The sequence below is a fragment of the Perna viridis genome, chromosome 1 (genome assembly GCF_037379345.1).
Source record: "Perna viridis isolate PV_CMFRI_1.1 ecotype Kerala chromosome 1, ASM3737934v1, whole genome shotgun sequence".
Taxonomy (NCBI): domain Eukaryota; kingdom Metazoa; phylum Mollusca; class Bivalvia; order Mytilida; family Mytilidae; genus Perna; species Perna viridis.
In genome coordinates this window covers 12884731-12906172 of record NC_142445.1, presented here as the reverse complement: position 1 = coordinate 12906172, position 21442 = coordinate 12884731, and the positions used below count along the sequence as shown (strand labels likewise).

General features: G+C 31.3%; 1 protein-coding gene across 1 annotated transcript; it reads right to left on the bottom strand.

Moving 5' to 3' along the window:
• Positions 1 to 1932: 1932 nt before the first annotated feature.
• On the bottom strand, positions 1933 to 21204 carry LOC148627309 (uncharacterized). The gene is made up of 3 exons (XM_088571275.1): positions 21101 to 21204; positions 15388 to 15986; positions 1933 to 6498 (listed from the first exon to the last, which is right to left on the bottom strand). The coding sequence occupies exons 2-3, from the start codon at positions 15878 to 15880 to the stop codon at positions 5387 to 5389; spliced, it is 1605 nt and encodes a 534-aa protein (XP_088427401.1). The 5' UTR covers positions 15881 to 15986; positions 21101 to 21204; the 3' UTR covers positions 1933 to 5386.
• Between the last annotated feature and the right edge of the window lie 238 nt (positions 21205 to 21442).

Sequence of the window (21442 nt, the reverse complement as noted above, 5' to 3'; positions counted from 1 at the left end):
CCTCCAAATGTTTTTAGTTAAAAAGAGGAGAAGTTTAAATTTTAAAAAGTTGGAACGTACTCGTGATATCTTGTCAGGGAATTTCTTACTCATTCTGTTCAAACAATATGTTAAATTATACATCAAATAAGAAGAAAACTAAGACTTGAAGACAGCATCTATAGCCAACAAAGATGTTGTGATTGAAAACAATAGTTAAAGGACAATAAATCATGCATAACAAGGGCACTGGAGGTGAAAATATTCACGAAGGGGACAAAATGAAGACATGTCTAAACTTAATAATAAATTCCTAATTTCCCTTTGAATTTTTATGAAACTTTATTGATTGGAAGAATATACTATTGAAGTATGCATGCAGTAACAGTTTTGTCTAGAGTTCTGAAGAGGATATATCAAAACTTTAAATAAAATTGCTACACTTAGCCATATATATCCTGCCCCTGCAAAATTTTGAGAACCAAATAGAAATACAAATTTTACCACTTATCATTGAAATCATAATGTAAGGTGGAGGTATAGAGGTATAACAATTATAAAACAAATATTAATAAACAAACTAGGAATTACCTCTATGGTCAAAGAGGTATATGTCCACAAACACAACAAAAACTCACAAGTGTTGCATACACTAAGTCCAATAATTCCCTTTAAGTTGAAATTGAAATCATGATATATGGTATAATCAACTAACAATCCTTCAAAATTTGAACAAAATCTATCCAACAGTTTCATGTCCACGAAGTGCCACTGTTAGTGTTCAAGGTAGGAAAGCAACCCAAGTCCCTTAACTTCCATAATATTTGTCAAAGAGAATTGTGGTATGTCAATATCTTGCTAACGTTGCTACTAAATTTGAAAAAAAATCAATCGATTGATGTCAGAGGAGTTGTGTACATAAAGCATCACTAAAGTATTTAATATAGTGTTCAATTATGGAAAATAAAGTCCCATAACTCCTAAAAAAAATTTGTCAAATCAAAATAGGGGTGCAGTATGATAGACACCATATTTTGCCTTACAATCCTACAAAATTTGAACAAAATCAATCTAGCAGTCTCAAAATAGTTATGTCCACAAGGTGTCACTATAGTGTTCAATGCAGGGAAAAGATCCAAGTCCCATAAGTTTGGTCAAATTAGTCCAATCAAAATGGCATATGGTACAACCTACAAGGTAATTTGCCCAAAATTTACAAATTTTGAACAAAATCCATCTAGAGGTTTCAGAGGAGTTGTGTCAACACAGTGTCTGAATATTGTTCTTTCATTTTAGAGATGGGTGAAGTTCTCGTCTTAAAAATAAGCCTTAGGAGTAGGGTTATAATCAACCTATTCCACTAATATGATGTATTAATCTCCACCATGAGGACAGATATATTTCTTCAGTCAGATTTGTCAATTCTAGACAGGACATTGGAGAGACTTGATGATATCAATGTTCTTAGTTTAAATGGTGTCTTGCTTTACTCATTTACTGTGTGTGTTAACTTAGTTATATGTTTGTTGTTCCCAACTTTGTTTTGTCTTATGTGTATTGAATGTTACTTTAACTGTGTTTCCCTTTACTTACCTAATTCTCAATAGCATTTAGGTGGCAATCATCTTTGTGGGCCCATTACAAGTGGGGGATAGCAGGCAATCATCTTTGTGGGACCATTACAAGTGGGAGAATAGGTGGCAATTATCTTTGTGCGCCCATTACAAGTGGGGGATAGCTGGCAATCATATTTGTGGGACCATTACAAGTGGGAGATAGGTGGCAATCATCTTTGTGGGACCATTACAAGTGGAGGATAGGTGGCAATCACCTTCATGAAGGACAGGTGGTAATCATCTATGTGGGCTCATTACAAGTGGAGGATAGGTGGCAATCATCTTTGTGGGACCATTACAAGTGGAGGATAGGTGGCAAAAGCAATTGTATCAATAATTACAAAAATATTCTATTTTTTTATTGAAATGATGACACAATATCATAAAATTTTTAAACGATATCTGGACGGAATAGATTTGAAGCATTATCACAGCCTAAAAGCAAAACATAAAAAGGGAGATAACTAGAATAAAAAAGATAAATAATAAAAAAAATAATTAAATGAAATATATGGAATAACATGTGCTTCTACAAAAACTAAATAATGACTAGTTTATTACACTGGACACAAATTCTACCAAGAATCATATATTACTTAATATGACATAAACTACACAGATACTTCTCGCAAAAAACTTCATTTCAGAAAAAAAAATCATAGGTGAATCTCTTATTTTAATCTTTCGTTAAGCACATCATCAAAAGTTGCCAGGTGAATACACAACATTCTAATAATGCAGAAATGTTTTTGAATCAAGGGTCATAAATTAGGGAAAAAAATACCCTTAAATTTAAGAAATAAAATATGAAGAAATAAGGCAGTAAGTGTTACTGTTAAGGAGAAGTAACTCATCCCATCAACAAACTTTATGATAAGTTTTTCCACAATAGCAAATTCAATATTATTCAAATTTAGTTCAGAATGTGATGAACTTTTTTATCAATCATTTGAAAAATAAACAGAATTCAGAAGATCAAACAGAACTGCATAAATAAACTTTATCAATGCCTATGTATAAATATTCAATAAATTCCAAAATTTACCCTTTCACTCATACACTGAACATTTTGAAAAGTAAATTATCAAGACTTTATAATGTGATAAAATAATTTACCACTTTCTAATCTTTACTCTCCCATATAAAATCAATAAAGATTAACAGTATCCAACTAATTAAATGGGTATGACCATACTGGGGAAAGTAACATATGATAAAGCATGGAGTGCTTAGGAACAGATAAACCGATTACCCCAAACAAAGAAAAAATCAGGACGATTTAAAGTAACATTACCACTATATTACATGACCAAAACCTTTTAACATGTGTCTAAAGGGTCAAATTCTAGATCTTTGAAATAAAATTTAGATTTAACAGACACAAAGTAATATATTTTGGAAATTCTGGGCCAATAACTATGTCTAGATTTTGTACTGAAAGTGCTGCATGACATGTAACAAGAAAATGTGGAATCAATGAAATTTTAAGTGAAAAACTTTTGCATTGAAACTTTACCCAGAAAATACAAATGTAATGTATCAATCTATAATGGAATAGGTGACATAGAATGGGACATTTACTGTCTAACATATACTCTAGATAAAACAATACAGGAACATTGTATTATCATAAATACACACATGATATTGAAATAGTTTGTGGGATGTAAATTTTCATGGTTTGGATCATTAAACCTAAATCTCAAAACAATGTAACTCAGTTGCTATTACTGCAAAAGATGATTACACAGTGGTATATCCTGGTGGGAACTGGCACACCCCTTTTGTTGGAAATTTTTAAAATTTTGTACAAAATTTTGGTAAAAATGAGCAAAAAATGGTATGGTACCCCCTTTTTCTAAATTTCTGGGTTGATATCCCCCTTTCAATCATGGGTCTGCCCCTGATTACATGTACCCTTAAATATATGGGTAGGCTTAATATACTAAGCAGTAGATTAGATATCTTTGTATCAATAAATACTGGATATAAGTCACTTATTTTTTTAAGATGATAAGAATTGAAGTAATTCAAAGAAGTTTCTTCATACTTTTTTTAAGGACTAACTACTGGTTTAACTTTTCACTTCAGGTTGTACTATACATTTGTAATTTATAAATTTATACAAGGATATTTTAAAATCAACTGAAGCAATAACATTTTGTTAACATCAAACATTTATACCCACGAAAAACAGGTATTGTCACAGTCATATGATTTTTGAACTTGTAGTTTGTGTACAACCATTGATGAGCATGAATGTTAAGAATATTAAGTATAGCATGGGAAGAAACTATTTACTTTAATGAGATAAAAAAAAAATAGGGCATTAATGCAACATTGTGATACACTGCCACGTAATGGTAAAGAAAAGAGGGATGGCAAAATGTTCAAAACTCAAAAACTACATTTTGGATTTTGCCAGAAACACAACTTAACCTGTATGTTATTGTTCCAAACAACTGTGTAATTTTTCAAAAAATCATTTTTTCATCATTTTGGAAAATGAAAACTTATCAGAGGGTATCATATAATACATCATGTGGCAAGGTATAACAATCAAAACACATGTATAAATACTGATTTTTTCCTCAGATTTTTTTTTTCACAGAGAGCAAAATAAACAATCTGCCTTAATAAAAGAAAAGTGTAATGAACATCAACTACAGCCGATAAAATCTACAAAATCAATATAGGGCCAACTCCCATCACTTAAAGTGTCAAAATAAAGATGGTAATTAAATAATTAATTACTTTCATGGCAGAAAAACGGTCAATGGTTCAATGAGAGTATACTTGGTACCTTTGGGTAGGGTCACATATGTCCATTTCTTAATGGATAATTGTAGAAAGCCAGATGAGGCCAAGTGAACTTAAATGGTAAATTTTCATCTAACCTTCACAGGCAGGTTGGAGGAATTTATTTCATTATTTTTTATTCCTTGCCAGATATTTGGTAGTGTAACTTCAGCTATTTGCAGTATAGATATGTTAAAAATCCATAGCCACATCAGTTTCAGAGAAGAAACATCATTTAAGTCAACAAAAATTGAATGATTTGTGCTTTGTAGTACCTAAATACTAGAAACTGATGTTAAAAAAAAATCCTGATTTTGAAATTCTGCCCCAATTTTTTCTATTTTTGTCATTTTTTTCAGAGAAGGAGGGGATGAAAATCTACCAATTAATTTTATTTGGCCTTATGCATCTAAATTAAGACACAATCAATATATAAATATATACTAACCATCAGTTCATGAATGATTGCACATTTTTGGAAACACAAGCTGTATATGGACACAAAAATAATTTTCATAATAATTTACATTATACACAAGTTATAGACTTAAAATGCTGTATGGTAGTTTTTCAAGAGAACTGCATAAGGACTAAATCTTATATAAAATGTAAATGAAGTTAACAGTCATTTTTAAAATCACCAATTTAAAATCTGATTCCAAAAGTCATGATCTGATACTGCAATTAATCATAACCAGCCTTTAACTTAAAATTTGTAATGCTACATGTACCATTATGGTAAACTCTCTTTATACTTTAAGAAAACCTGGCCAAAGCATTATATAAATGTGTTTTTTTTATATCATAAATTAAAAGAAATGAAAAAGTAATTCTAATATGGTTCAAAACTATTTACTTTACAAGAGAATACATGTAATGAAAGTTGGAAAAATATATTATAACACTTACTTGACAGAAAGGAAATGCACCAAAATTGATTTGGTATATCACAATGCATGGCTATCACAGATGTAATAAAAAGATTAAACAACTTATAAAATCACACAAGACTTTGATTTTGGATTTTCTGCAGATGAAGATTGTCCTGTTCCATTACGTAACTCTGCTTTAAGTTGATGGAGTTCTTTATTCAGTCCTTGTATTTTCTTCTCCTTTTCTTCATCTTCTCCTGCCAGTTGTTTCAATTTTAATTGCAAATCTCTGATCTGTGCATCACTATCCTTATTTTCAGCTGTTCCAGGTGTTTGTTTTTTCAATGTATCCAATTCTTCTTGTAAGTTCTTTACAAGTAATTTATTATTCTCATTCTCCTTCCTCAATGCAGCTAATTCAGATTCAACTTCATTTTGTTTTCCTGTAACTTTTTCCAGTTCTTCTTGCGCTATTTTGGCATCATCACTCAATCTTGTATTGTCATCAACAAGCTTTTGCATAGCTTCCTTCGATTCACTCTGATTAAGTAGAGCATTTTTCCTTAATTCTTCCTCTTCTGCTTTTTTCCTTGCCTCTTCCTCTTCCTCTGCCTTGCGCCTTGCCTCTTCCTCCTCAGCCTTTACTCTAGCTGCCTCCTCCTCTTCTACCTTTTTCTTTGCCTCCTCTTCCTCAGCTTTTTTCTTTGCCTCCTCTTCCTCGGCTTTTATCTTTGCCTCCTCTTCCTCAGCTTTTTTCTTTGCCTCCTTTTCTTCGGCTTTTTTCTTTGCTTCCTCTTCTTCTGCCCTTTTCTTTGCTTCCTCCTCTTCTGCCCTTTTCTTTGCTTCCTCCTCTGCAGCTAATGCAGAAGCTGCATCCTCTTTTTTCTTCTGTTCCTCATTTACATTTCCCTCTACATTTTCCTTGGTCTCCTCTTGTTTTTCAGGTTCACCCTCTTTTTGGGGTTCATTTGATTCATTGTTTGTAGTAACAACATTTTCTATATTTTCATCTTTCTTTTCAACATTAGCTTCAGTATTTTCTACTTTTTGATCTTCTGAACTCATTTTGTCATCTGCAAAAATCTGACTGGTATCACGATTTTCTACTGGATCTACACCTTCCTTCTTTTCTATTTGTTCCTCTGTTGACTGAGTAACAACCGATCCTTGATTATTGTCCTGGCTTGTACCTGTTGCTAACTGGTCATCACTTCCTTCGACAACTCTATTACCTGTAGAGATACAATATCGGTAATTGAATTAGTTGTGACAAGGGAAAGTGAAAATTACTGCAGTGTATAATGTAGCTGTTATAAACACCCATAACACCACTGCTACAAACATTCTAATCTGGTCTATTAAGGTCATAAAACTGAATTAAACAGATAAGGTTCACAATGCCAACATTTGGTTATAGTTAATTACCATCTGTACCCCAAGACTAATCTAACTATTTGATAAACTTCAACATGTTAATTTGTAAATCTTTCTTTGAAAGGACTTCCGTTAATAAACTGTTTTTGACAAGATGCCATTAATTCTCAAAAGCAAACTTGTTACTCAGAGAAAGAAATAATATAGTCAATAATCTTACTGAAGAAAATTTATTTGGAATTCATATTCATTGGAAAAAAGTCTTTGAACTTCCAGGTACATGTATATTGGAGCTGAAAAAATGCAATTGACGACAAACCTCATTTCCCTAACTGTGGGGTAATCTTTTGCACATGTGCCAATCACGTACTACTATGAGAACAATTCTTTGATTCTTGACCCCAAGTAATACCTTGAGGAAGTATATGCATGCATTTTCATTGACTGCCCTCCATGTAATCATTATAATGATACTGTCTATTTTTTGGTAGGTTGTGGAGAAGAAAACTTGATAGGTCGGAAAACAATTACCTAGTAACATATATATCTACCTCAAATATGAATTTTGCAAATAATTTGTATAACTACCAGTATTAAAGGGGTAAGCAATCCCAGCATGGCTAAGCCCCTTATAAGTGGTAAGTTTTGTTAGAATTTTCCTACATCTAAAATTATTTCAAATTCAAATATCTTGTTCTAAGTATCTTTTGATGCAGATTCAAAATAAAATATGAAACTGAACTTATACCTTGATCAATACTAGTATTGTTGCAATAATGATGTGTCAGTAAGACATAGAAGAACATGTAAACAAAGTGTGTCATAAACACTGAACAGTGTCATAATCGATAATTACATAGGACTTACATTATTAATTACATATTTGTACTTCAACAAACTAATCTTGGTTATATATAAAAATATAAAACCCTTGTATTTTAGGAAGATCAGGAGTGTAACGGCAAGTATGGCTGAGGCCATAGCAATAACTGTTCTTGGTACAGCATACTGTATCTATTATTTTTCAAAGAACATAAATAAACGGTATTTACCTCACTATGACTAATAAAAACAGGTTCAAATCCTTCCTGTCCTAGCAATCAAAATTTGGGTGCTAAGCCACTGGAAGATGATTTAATTATGATCAAGCTCAGGCACATGATGTGTGTGACAAAAGCATCATAGTACAATTTAATAAAACAATCTAGTACAGATTCAAAGATTCATATGGGGAGGAGTAGACCTGACTTCTGCCACATCCCTAAAATTTTCTTTCCTTGCTTTGCTGGGCCTTTAACAGTTCTATTTAATCCTCTAATCTGAAATCCTAGACTGTCCCTCGCATTATAAAAAGATAAAATATCCCTCTATAACTATAGGCAAAAAACATGTTTTCTGTTGAAAAAAAATGTTCCAAATAGCACTTAATTAGATTTCAATTACTTAGCATTTCACATTTCACCACTGTTTTTTACTGTTGAATGAAAATACTGCAAATTCAATAAAAAATCTTATAAGGCAAGGTCAAGATAAATAGTCTCAGTAACATTACCAATAACTACTTGGATAAATTGGGGATTTAAGTTTTTATTACATTAATATAATTTCAAATATCATTAATTTCAAATATTATAAAATGATAAAGTAAATTTCTTTTTCTCTTCATTGCAAATAAACTTAAAAAAATAATGGTAAGGGTCAAGAGACAGGAATTCTTAGTGAAATGAGAAAAACAGGATAGAAATAAAATAGAAGCAGGTATATATATATATGTAATGAGAATTGAAATGGTGAATATGTCAAAGAGACAACAACACAAGTGGGGGGTGAAAAATATCAGCTTAAGGCCAGCCATGGGTCTTTAATGAACAACAATGAAACCCTCACACCACAGGACAGGCTGCAGCTGGCCCCAAAACAACTTTATACACTGGTACAACAAAGTAGTCGCCCTCATAGAATATAGACTCCAATAAACTATGAGTAGTAGCATATACCATATAGAATAAATATTGATTTGAAATTTTAAGGGATCTGTACGTGTATGTGCTTTCTAATAACTGAAAATGATTTAAATATGAATAATATCAAACAAAAATTACAGCTTATCATATCAACAAAATTAATTTCCACTAAAACAACCTGTAATGATGGATTATTATATTAAAATATTGTAAGAATATAAAATCCTAATGGACTGTACCTTTACATCAAGTGAACATCCATTAAATCTTTTTGACTATCCCTTTTATTAGGATTCACTATACTTATATACTAAATGGTTTAAAGGCAATGTCAATATATAAACATTGAAAAGTCAGGTAATAAACAAACAATGAATGGAAATGGTTAGATTGTTCTAGACTTAGAGAGACAGCAGGTACCAGCACAAAAAATACTTGTGACATAAGTAAACTTTTCAGAGCTGTTTTAAATTTTAAATTCAATCTTTGAATGGATACTTTATAGATAATTTGTCATGCTTATTTATCATTGTAACACCTAATGTCAAAAAATTGAAAAGATATTGTAGCAGGTACAAAGGGGTAGCAATAAACATTTTATTTTTGAGTGTGCAAAAAATTTAAATTTTTCACATATTATACCTCGAAATATTTTCTTGCTTCTGTCTGCCTTTAATTCTATTAACCTCCCCTAAATCTGAAATCCTGGATCCACCCCTTGTATATTCTTTTTCAATTTTTTTCTCATTTCCACAATAATCCTTTCAGTCAATATTTTCCATGTATGCACATTCAAAAATTACCATTTTTGAGATTGTACAAGTAAAATATAAAATCTTACCATATTTGATTGAAGATTGATGAAATTAGAATGGAAATAGAGATTTTAGAGTTTAAATCCTGAAAGTTCTTTGTATGAGCCAGATAAGTTAAAGGACTACAAAAATAATGCATTAATTTAACAATTTGCTATTCTATACATGACAGATTTCTTAAGCATGATAGATTGAAATTGGATGGGTTTCGTGTAAATTGATTTTTAACCTAACCATAACTTTCAAATGAAAGGGTATCATAACACGATGCATATAGCATTTTGTGGAACATAAAAGGCCTAATCTATCTGAAGTTTATATTACATCTATTTCTTGATAAAAATGTAGCCTGGGAAAAAGTCTGATTCAATTAAGAAAATTAAACAAAATGTTGTTGCAAGGAGACAAAGTTTTAATATTTTGTACTGTCCAAATGGAGTACCTACAGGACTGTTGATATATACTATATGTATATGTACCAAGTTTACCAGTGCTGAAGTCTAGCATTTTGTTTTTTATGACATTAAAAAAAAACGCAATTGCTCAGTGCCACAAAACTTAAAAAAAAATAATTAAAAGTTTGAGAATACTCTGTTCTGACAAATTGCTGTAGCTTGACTGGTTCAAAAATAGCATTTGAATAAAAATTATTGTATGCAGAAAATGTATTTGATTTTGATGCCTTGTCACATCTCTTTAATAATACAAATGTACTAGAAATTAGTTGATATACAGAAATTATTTTACAGATGATTTATAATTGAAAAAAAAACATGCCTTTCACTAGGATAGTTGCCACTGTCGTGTTTATTCGAAAAAGTAGTGCATTTTAAAAATAATTGTTACATTATGCAAAGTTGGTCCTTCAAAGCAAAACTAAATGGTCAAAAATTTTCTGACGATATTTCATAACATGTCATTAATTGAATAAAAACCTTATATTTAACACAACTTTTCACTATTATAAGACTTATAATCTATGGAGATTTCTGAAATTCTTTTGTTATTTTCATGTTTGTAATACAATAGGATAGTATTTACATTAGGATTTTATCTATTTGAACTTGAATAAACTTATTTACATCTCTCAATATTAAACATAGGCACCAAGTTATGGATATATATGTACTTAATATTACCTTAACTAACAAATTTTATTGATCTACATTTTCAACTTAAATTCAATTTATCAGATTTATCATTTGGACTACAGATATTAAATTTTCATATTACAACTTTTTAAAACTTTTTTTAAAGTACTAGTACAATGCACATGTAATGGATTATACATGTACTAGTCTAAATAATGAGACAGAATCATTTAAATTTGAGATAAAATATGCTTTAAGTCTGAGAGGTAGAAGATTTTGACATGCTTTGTTTTTCATTGGTAACTGTCAGTGTGTCTTAGTACAAGTTTTTTAAGAATCAGGCAACATGGGAAATACATGTCAAAAACCAAATAAACTAACAATATAATTTTACTCAAAGAAGTTTCTTTTATATGAAATGAGAGTTATTTGATCTCTGCATAAATGGTTATGTTAGGAAGTTTTCCTTTAAAATGTTTTTAAATTTATTAATGGCTTTTGTAAGAGCTACCTGCCCTTGAAAATGTTCATTTGCAGCGCATTTTAATGAAATTATAATTCATATTACCAAAATATTACGAATATTGATGGTACAGTAAAATTATATGGATGGCTATTTCATATCATGTTTTATCGACTACCTGATTCTTAAAGAGACTGATAACAATTCACATGACTTAATTAGTCCTACAAATTATGGTCACAACAACTATAGTCCTAATGCAGGGAATTCTTAAGTAGACATACAGGAAATTGATGTCGGCTTGGTTTGAAAACTTTTGTCTATACAAAGAATATTAAGTAGCTATGGTGAGCCGTTGCAGAGGAATTTATGACAGACATAATTGTGTAAATGAGGAAACAAAGTTAACAAGAAGGATCTTGATGTAGCCAGAGTCTAAAATCAAATCCTTCTGTCAAAATATCATCAGGCTGCATATAGAAGTTGCAGAGAAAAGGGGTATAAATACATTGTTGAGAGCAAACACATTGATACATTGCCATGGAAGGAGAAAACAATATAACCTTATCATTTAGAGGGGTGAAAAAAATTATTACATTTATTACCTTACACATCCATTCAATGTCTTACCAAGTTTCTTTGAATGGTACAAAATGATCACAACAAGTTATCTGTAATTACCTTTGCAGGTGATAAAATAGAAAATTAATACCAGAAGTTTTTATCAATACTGATAACACTTTAATTAGCCATTGATTACAGACGTTCCAATTACCAGGACCATTCTGTGAACCTGATGCTTAATTAGGTATTTTTGTTGCATTAAAGGCATGACGTGGAGGTCTCTTCCCCTCTATTCATCAATAGAATTAATGATTAAATTTATATTATGTCATATGTAATGCCTTATTCTAGACCCACAATACTCTTCTCTTGTTGAACTTATACAATTCTAAATTTATTTTACGTAGATGTAAAACTCTAGATGTTTTAATAACATTTTTTTGTAAATTAAGAAATTATTACATGCAAAAATTATTGTTAGTGATGTAAGACTTGTAATGATCAAATTGTTTCTAACAGAAAGCATGGGTCCAGAAGATTTTAAAATAGAGATGAATGGTGTGGAATGGTAAATAGTAAAGTGAGTTTTCTGTCTGTGATGAAATGTACTAATACATTCCCTGCTTACCATGCCTTCATATAAGTTGGACCATTCATCAACTTGACCTGACATTTTTTTATAGGATAGGGGCATTCAGAAACATCCATACAAAGTAGCTGCAAAACCACAGCTCATAAGGTCCCTTCTTTTTTGCAGACTCCCCCCCCACAAAAAAGGGTAAAAAGAAAGACCTAAAGAGCTATGGTTTCACCATTCCATATATGAAGGTTTACCACATTGCTAGTGTTTGAGTATAAAATATAATTCTACATATGTACATTTGTACATTGTACAGCTTTTCTTAATTAAACTTTAACATCTAGGCAAATAGATCATAGTGTTTTCAACGACTGTTCAACTCATTACCAGTAAAACAAATACATATCTTTCTTCAGTATTACAAAAAACAATGTAATAGTACATGCAATACACATGTCAACATCTATCAATTTGAAACGAAACTGATGTATAATACAACTTATAGCCATCGATTCCAAGTCAGGAGAAGAAGATAGCATACTACTGCCTACCTTTACTAGTACCCTAGGTAATCTTTCAATAGTCTATATCTCCATATAATACATGTGTTTTACTGACATAACAAGTCTCACATGTACTGATAAAATACACAACCACACAAGATATTTTATGATTGCAGATCTTTTATGAAAATAAGAGATTTAAAACTTTAAATGGTCAATAGAGGAATAAAAGGTTGTGATTCAATTACATGAGATTTCAATGAAGGTCCACTTGTGTATCATGTAGGTTTAAATTGCAAATTATCTCACTGTTTTTTTAATTGAGTTCATGCCTCAGTTTTCTATGCAAAAAAGGTTTTTAAATTCAAAACTGTATCAGGTATAAGCCTTTTTAAAAGGTGGATGAGTTTATTGACAATGAAAGTTTGGGGCACATTTCTTAAATTAAAATACAAAATACTCTTGTAAAGGAGGCTGACAAGAGGATGTTGACAAAAATGTGAGAGGGGCATGCCACACTGTTAGATCTCATTTCCCTGTAGGCCTCACTTTTCATTACTTTCTTATGCTTATATTCAATTCCTGATAAATTTATAAATTTATTTAAATCTGATCAGAACAGTATTTTAATACCAAAGTGAACATCTAATGGAAAAGGAGAAATGAATTATCTCCCTTGGACAAAACACAAAAGTACAGACAAAACTTTTTATAATAACTATGTATTTTTTATTATGAAATGTGCCTTACTATTGTATCTAACTTTGTCCAAGTTCAAGGTCAAAAACACTAAAACATTGTACTATGATAATTGCTTTAAAGTAGTTTATACCACAGATCTGAAAATTATAGTTCTGAAGTTGTCAATAACGGACAATATCAATGAAAACTATTTTTCACACTGTTTTTTCATAAGTCCTCAAATCCAATAAAAAATTTTTTTGTGAAAAAAAGGTGCATCAATACCAAAGTCCATGGGTAGAATTAAGCATGGCCTTTCCCTCATCCAGTTTTCTATATAAATGTTCAATGAATTTGGCAGACCGTCCAAACATATCACCTAATCAAAGCTTCACAGTAAGGCAACTTCACTCTCCAAATAAAGATGTATAAATGGTAAGACTCAATATAGCGTACAGTTCAATATGCTTGAATTGATCTGAAAGTTTACTTGGCAAGTTTGAACGTATGCAAGACAAGTGTAATCGCTATTCAATGAATTCATCAGTACATAAGCAATGAAAAAACCAGCTATACTACATACCAGTATGTATTTGATAATTTCATGTCAGACCATTGAAATAAATATAAATGGAAACAAGAGGCTCCCAGCTGAATCACACACCTGGTTCAAGGACAATAACTCTAACAAGGAGTTGTCCAACAATTTTGACTCCATGAAGACTTTAGTAGGATTTATCATAAGGATCATTTCATCAATTGACAGTTTCATTCTAGCTATTATACTTTTCAAGATATTGACTGAAAACTGCTAAAAAACTTAATTTTTTGCCTTTCAAGGGAAATAACTCTTACCACATGGATTCGTCTGACAACTTTGAACCCTCGGAGACTTTTGTAGGCCTTATAATAAGAATCATTTCAGTGTTTCATTCTATCTATCATAGTTTTCAAGATATTGACTGATAACTGTAAAAAAGGTCATTTTTCACCTCTCAAGGGCAATAACACTTACTTGGAGTCGTCTGACAACTTTGAACCCTCAGAGACTTTTGTAGGCCTTATAACAAGGATCATTTCAGCAACTGAAAGATATTGGCTAAACCTAACAGTTTTGGAGATACATGCAAAAAGCTACTGTCTGACCTCTATGTTCTATTTTTAGTAATGGCAGCCATGTTTTTTAACTGATCAAAAATCCAAACAACGATTTTGTGCAGGATACCTTAAAAAACAAAAATACCAACTTTCATTGAATTCTGTAAAGTAGTTTCTGAGAAGATTTTTGAAAGTAATAAAACCAAAAACAGCACAAAATGTCCAAAAAGGGCAATAACTCCAAGATATGTCAACAGATTTTCACCAAATTTTGGACGCAGATAGATCTCATCATGCTAAATACTTTAAATCATGTCAGAGTTTGGTAAAACCTAACGGTTTTGGAGATATATGTAAAAATCTGCTGTCTGACCTCTATGTTCTATTTTTTGGAACAGCGGCCATGTTTTTCAACTGATCAATAATCCAAACAATGATTTTGTGCAGGATACCCTAAGAAACAAAAATACCAACTTTCATTGAATTCTGGAAAGTGGTTTCTGAGGATAAAATTTTTTAAACTACAAACATAAAAAAAAGCAAATAACGTCCAAAAACGGCAATAACTCCAACATGGGTCAACAGATTTTCACCAAAATTTGACCACAGAAAGATCTCATCATGCTAAATATTTTTACTCTATCAAAATTTGGTTAAACCTAACGGTATTGGAGATATATGCAAAAATCTGCTGTCCAACCCCTATGTTCTATTTTAAGTAATGGTGGCCATGTTTTTTAACTGATAAAAAATCCAAATAGTCATTTTGTGCAGGATACTCTAAGGAAGAATCATCTTAAGTTTCACCCAAATCCATTCAGTAGTTTCACAGGAGAAGATGTTTGAAGAAATTGTTAACAACCATGACCACAACGGATGCCAAGTGATGGCAATAGCTCACATGGCCTAGAGCCAGGTGAGCTAACAAAAGGGGTGACAATTTCACTACTGTAATGAGATGACATTTTTTGTTACAGTGAAATCATACCATCAATTTCTTGCTCTTTAGAATGTTGACTGTTATCAGATGAAATACTGGAGTATGAAGTTTGGCTATCTGACGATTTAGGTCGTTTACCATCACCACTTTGACCAGAAGCTACACTTGAAGGTCTATCTCCAGCTTCAGTGTCTTCACCATTTGATGGTTTTGTTGAATTATTGCTGCTAGTAGGTCTTGCCAACTCGCTTTCAGGAACAGAACTTCTATCTTGACCATTACATTTTCCATCAGTATTATTGTCTGTTTGGTCTTTAGCTACATTATTTTCCTTTTCTTTGGACTTTCCTGTTTGGCTAACATCAGAATCGGTGGAATAAGTTTCATCTTCAGAATCCGGTGGGGTATAATCAGCTTCACCATTCTTAATTCCCTCTTTGGTACTGTCTATTCCATTTTCAACAATTGCACCTTCAACTGTTCCCTTTAGTTTTGTATCATTAATTTCATTCCGATGGTCTTCTGTTCTATCATTTTCCATGATTGTATAATTTTTGAAATTAAATTAAATTTTTTTTAGTATTTCTATTTGCAATTTCCATGAAGTAGTATCTTTATACTCCAAGACTCAGAGTCAGTTCTTGAATCTGCAATAATGAAAAGTATGGTAATGGTAAATTCAAAGTATGGTAATGGTAAATTCAAAGAAAAGCAAAATATTTTTATGTTTGCCTCACCATATTTATTAAGAATATGAAGTGAAAACATGCATTATCTTTTACAATTTTGTAATTCCAGATCTAAGTATGATATTAATATTTGCAATATTGAGAACACCATTGCTTCATTAACGCAGTTTGAATTACAGCAACTACAACCCATTTGTGGCAACAATAATATCATCAATGCCAAATTTAGTTTTTTTCTAAGGACTATGAATGTTAATTGATTTTTTAGGCAGCCCATGGTTCACCAAAATCTTATAGGGTGCAAGCTTGCCACAACTCAACAACAACCCATAAGCAACTATTTTTAACCAAGGAAACATTCCATAAGTTTTCACAACAAAGTCACTATCTAAAAAAGCAAATTACATATAAATATCTAAATATCTAAAATATCAAAAGATATCAAATACTGCATTACAAGATGATATATAAAGCCTTGAACATCTTCAATTTTATAATACATCTAGATGTATATCATCTTCCAAGATGTAGGCCATGCACAGAGCTTTTATGTCTTAATTAGCATTCATTCATTATTGTTTTTGAAGTTCATATAGACATGGCAATTCATAATAAACATTTTTTGTAATAAGGAACGGTAGCCATGGTAACCACAGACAATGGATACTTATTATCTTTGATTAAATACATGTTTTCTGGCATAAAAGGCAGGAGGTAAATTCAATCAATATGCCACCATTTTAACACTAATTACAGCTATCAAATCTGCAAACTTGCTTTCTACCAATTTCATAATCATGTAAATTCACAGACAAGGAAGAGCAAAAATTGTCAGCAAACCTCACTAGGAGAGACCCGAGCTTCCCCTCTCAAAACCATATCAGAATCTTATTAGTTGGAAGTGCAAAATAAAGAGTTGCAAAATGTCATCATCTGATAGAGAATGAGTGATGGTTTCATTGAATTTTTTCAGAGGAGTCGTGAATTAGAAAATTATCCCCCTAAGTCAATGAAGGACAACGTCCATATTTCACATCTCATAAACTTCTTTCACAGTTCGTCATGCTGATAGTTTCCCCATAGTTACCGCTGTCTCAACAGCACAGTTTCTAAATTAAATCTATTGTCAAAGTATACATCACTTACATTTTTTATTTCATTGAATAAAGCTTTCAACAATTTATAAAAAAAAAAAATAACTAAAGAATGGGAATACTAAAACCATCCCAGGATTTCCTCCTCTGCTCAATCATTGATTTGCAATTTATATTGGGAAGCTAATGTATTTAATGTGAGAATCACTCTTATTCCACATAACAACACAATTAAATGGAATTTATTTCTCTTCATTAACCATGACAAAACAATATCATTTAAGGTGTCTAGACTAATTTATCAGCCATGAATAATACTATAACTAAAATATACAAAACCTGAAGACAATGACCTACTGGTGTACTATATTGGACAGCAAAAGACCATCAGCCATCAATAAAACTAAATATGAATGTCCAAAACAAGATGACAAGAATAATAACCTATTGTTGTACTATTCTGAAAAAGACCATCAGCCATCAATAAATATTTAGAACCAGTAGATATTGAACTATTGTTACACTATACTGTGAAAGGACTGTCGCTCTTGCGGAACCAAATTTTCCTCAAGTGTTTTTTTTTCAAGAATGTTCAAATCATGAATTGAGATTTTATAAAATGTAAAAGGGTAGTATAATTAAAGCATATATCAGGTCCAATAACATAATATGTATTCAGAAATATTGAACCAGATTCTATTTAACACTGAAAATTATAAAAAAAGATAGTATTAATGAAACTAAACATATTTTTTTATTTTGATGAAGCCAGTCTACTGTACCTTGTGTTGATAGTACAGCAAAAAAAGGTAGTTTGGTAAATTTTAATCAACCCTCCTATTCGATACTTCAGCAATCTCTACTTGAAATTACAAATACAAATTTTACTGTCCAGCAGATACTGTCAAAAGCAACTTTTGGATAACATGACTTTTGTACCTTACATATAAGCTCTTTCATGTCATAAAAGAGTAATCAAGGGAACCAAGGTTATAGCTGTAATCAAAAGAATGTAATCCAGGGACAAAGACCAGACATGGAAACATACACAACAAAGAACATAAAGTGACTAAAATCATACATACAAAGTAACAAAAGCAAATGAGCAACTCGGACTCCACTAAAAACTGGGAGCATGGACCAGGTGCACTGGTAGGGTAAGCGTCCTATGCTTTTCTAGAAACACCTGCTGAGTTGCTCATAAAAAGTCAAGTCCGAGGAAGACAAACAAAGAAAGGAAAACTATGACCTGTTGAATAAATCAATTTTCATGGTGCAGATGGATACACCATAACTATCCAAAAGTTCATGATGACCACCATAAAACTTCTGTAGAGATGGCTTCAATCTTGTAGCAACATAACCCTGTTCCAGAAGCCTATTTGCTAGAGTTCTAGAGTGATACAAAAAGTCTGTGTAGTATCTGCAAGCTCTGGCATAACATATGAGTTGTGATATGAACACTCCATATGCAGGTGCTGAAGAGATGCTGCCACAGATGAAAGGAAAGTTGACAATTCTGAATAAAAAGTCATCACGTTTGTCGTAAAGTTTGGTCAATAGTTTTTCTTTACCATCGATTTCTAAGTGTAGGTTAAGATATGAGGCTGAATTCACAGTGTGTAGTATCCTTCATCTCAAGTTCTTTGGGGTAGATGCGATGTATCAAATTCACGAAATAAGGATTGTTTAAAGATAATACATCATCTATATGGCGGAAACTGAGATTAAAGGATTTAGCCAAATGCTATTCTTTCTTTCGTATCAGATCAGCTATAAAAACAGCCTCATAAGAGTGAAGGAATAGGTCAGCAAGTAAAGGAGCACAATTTGTACCCACTGGAATGCTGACCATTTGTTGAAAAACATGTCCACCACACAACCATTTCATGTTCATTTTTTCATCCATTTCATGTTCATCGCTTGAATATAGCTGAAATCTTGCTGCTCAGACGTTAAACCCCAACAATCAATCAATCAACCATTAAAAACAATTTGCCTTCTCTGTTACAGATATATGAGTGAACTGGCTTTAATACCAATAGAAGGTGGATAAAAGTTAACACTTTATCACTTAAAGCTATATGCAATCATTTTCAATATTTCACTCCAACATGTTTAAAATTGTATTTTTCATCAACTCTTTTAATTAAAACCAAAATAAAAAAAAATTATCCAGGCAATAATAACAAATACCCCAAATTCCAAATTTTCATGTTGAAAAAAGTGAGAAATACAGACGGCATATATGTATAATTCTCAAACAAGTACAATATGTCAAGAAAATAAACTGTTCTTAAGGTTTTAAGTTTTTATTTCTAAGAACTGAAATTTGATATTGATTTAGCGAGGAATATATATTGAAACCATTGTATGAGTTTTTCAGCTGTAATCTCAATCAGTTTCACTGTCAATGCCAACTATGTCCTTGTCTCTTGCTCTTTAAATACCATTATTTGACTTGGAAATATCAATAATCACTAAAACTGTTTACTACACACATAAGATCATTCTTGAGGCAGTTTGCCATACCAATACCTTCTTCAGCAAAGTTCTTTAATTCACATGAAAGTAAATCCTTGTTGTACAGTTTCTTGACATAATGATGCTGTAAACATTACACCCACTATGGGGATTTAATAGCTACATTTAACAATTCTCATATGTTTTGGACTTATAAAGTCTGCTCAAATGGCAACATGTTATTGAACTGTCAGAAAAGTGTAAATTATGGAAATACATGTATATCAACAGTTCATCACAAGTGTATTTGTGCTAAGTTTGACCATAGAAGAATCCAGAATTTTGTAAAAACTGTCAAACATTGAAAACCGAATTGTGGCTAGCTGCGCTTGAAATTTCTGCTTGGATATCGAATGAAAATAACTACTATAACTAGCAACTTCGTTGGTGAGCTTCAAACACATGCAATGTATTAATATGTTCATTCATAAAAATTTTGCAAAATTTATTATGGAACATATACTGCATACTGCAGCAATTGAGAAACCCCCCACCCCCTGCTATAAATAGACATGGTTATTAATGTGACTGTAAGAAATTCTATTCCATAATGTAATAGTTCTGCATTCTTTAGTACTAAAATATATCACACATATAAATGTTTCTGAAGAGTTCCATATCTTGTTTTTTCCCTAAATCATCTCATTAAATATTTTTCCAACAAACTGAGAAATTCATGTTATTTAAGAAATGAATGTTGGTTGTAATTTACTGAAATGGTAAGAAGGAAATAAATTACATTGAAAGAACTGCAAAATTTAAAATATACGGAAATTTGATTAGTTAGGGAACTTCAAACATAAATTCAGAATCATCCACTTTTGATGCAAAACAAAATCGATGGTCTTCCTGATATTATAATTAATTAAATATTTACATTGGAACCAAAAGGTTGGTGGGATAAAATGTAGTCTGTACTACCCGTGCCATATCATATGATCTGCCTGACCTACATGGACAGTCTCTTAAAATCAGATGGTGTTGTAATTAGCCGCCTTGGAATTCAAAATCTAATATATACTTAACTGTATACATGTTATTGCTATAACAAGTAGCATATATTTAGACGAAGTTTTTAAAAAAAGTTTATAAAACCAGGATTCAATGAACATTTTGCAAGATTTCCTGTTTTAAACAGCAATAACTTCAACAAAACGTAGCCAATCTAAATGAAACTCAGAATGAACTCTTTAACTCGTCTTTGTATAGAAAAAAAAATCGTTTGGTTAAAGTGTTTACAAAATAAAAAAGTTTTACTGATGGATAGACCAATGAAGTGTAAACCTATGATCTAACAAGGATATACTTTGTAGGGAATAAGAAATTTAAATATAAATTGTGCTCGCAACCTGTGAGCACCATAATTTTCAATCCAAAAAATATAAATATTAAAAAAAAATGCAACTGTAAAAATCAATTGAAATGTAAATGACCTATTTAAAATTTGAAGCTTACCATGTACTTAGCATCCCAACATTACAATCCTGCACTATTATGTAGTACCACACAGATTATTCTATATAAGCAATGCTTGTCAGACTGTGTTCAACTTAAACATGTTAAAAGGTTATTAACAACATAATCAGAATTACCATTAAAACCACTGTTACTCTAATAAAACAGGTCGTTAAAATCAAAATAGAAATTTTAATCCCCAGTCAATTAACAGACTTACTTACACAACAATTAATAACCATAATTTGTAAAGGTATTTTAGGTATTTTGAATGTTCATAATCCTTTTAAGTCTTTAAAATTTCACAATTACCCAACCTGGATAAACTTATCAAAGCACAAA

Bases quoted from the DNA above. Each gene is read 5' to 3' on its own strand.
- LOC148627309 (XM_088571275.1), bottom strand. From the start codon at position 15,880: ATGGAAAATGATAGAACAGAAGACCATCGGAATGAAATTAATGATACA. The intron at 6,499-15,387 runs GTATGATTTCAC...GTATCTCTACAG, and splicing joins TAAAGAGCAAGAAATTGATG to GTAATAGAGTTGTCGAAGGA.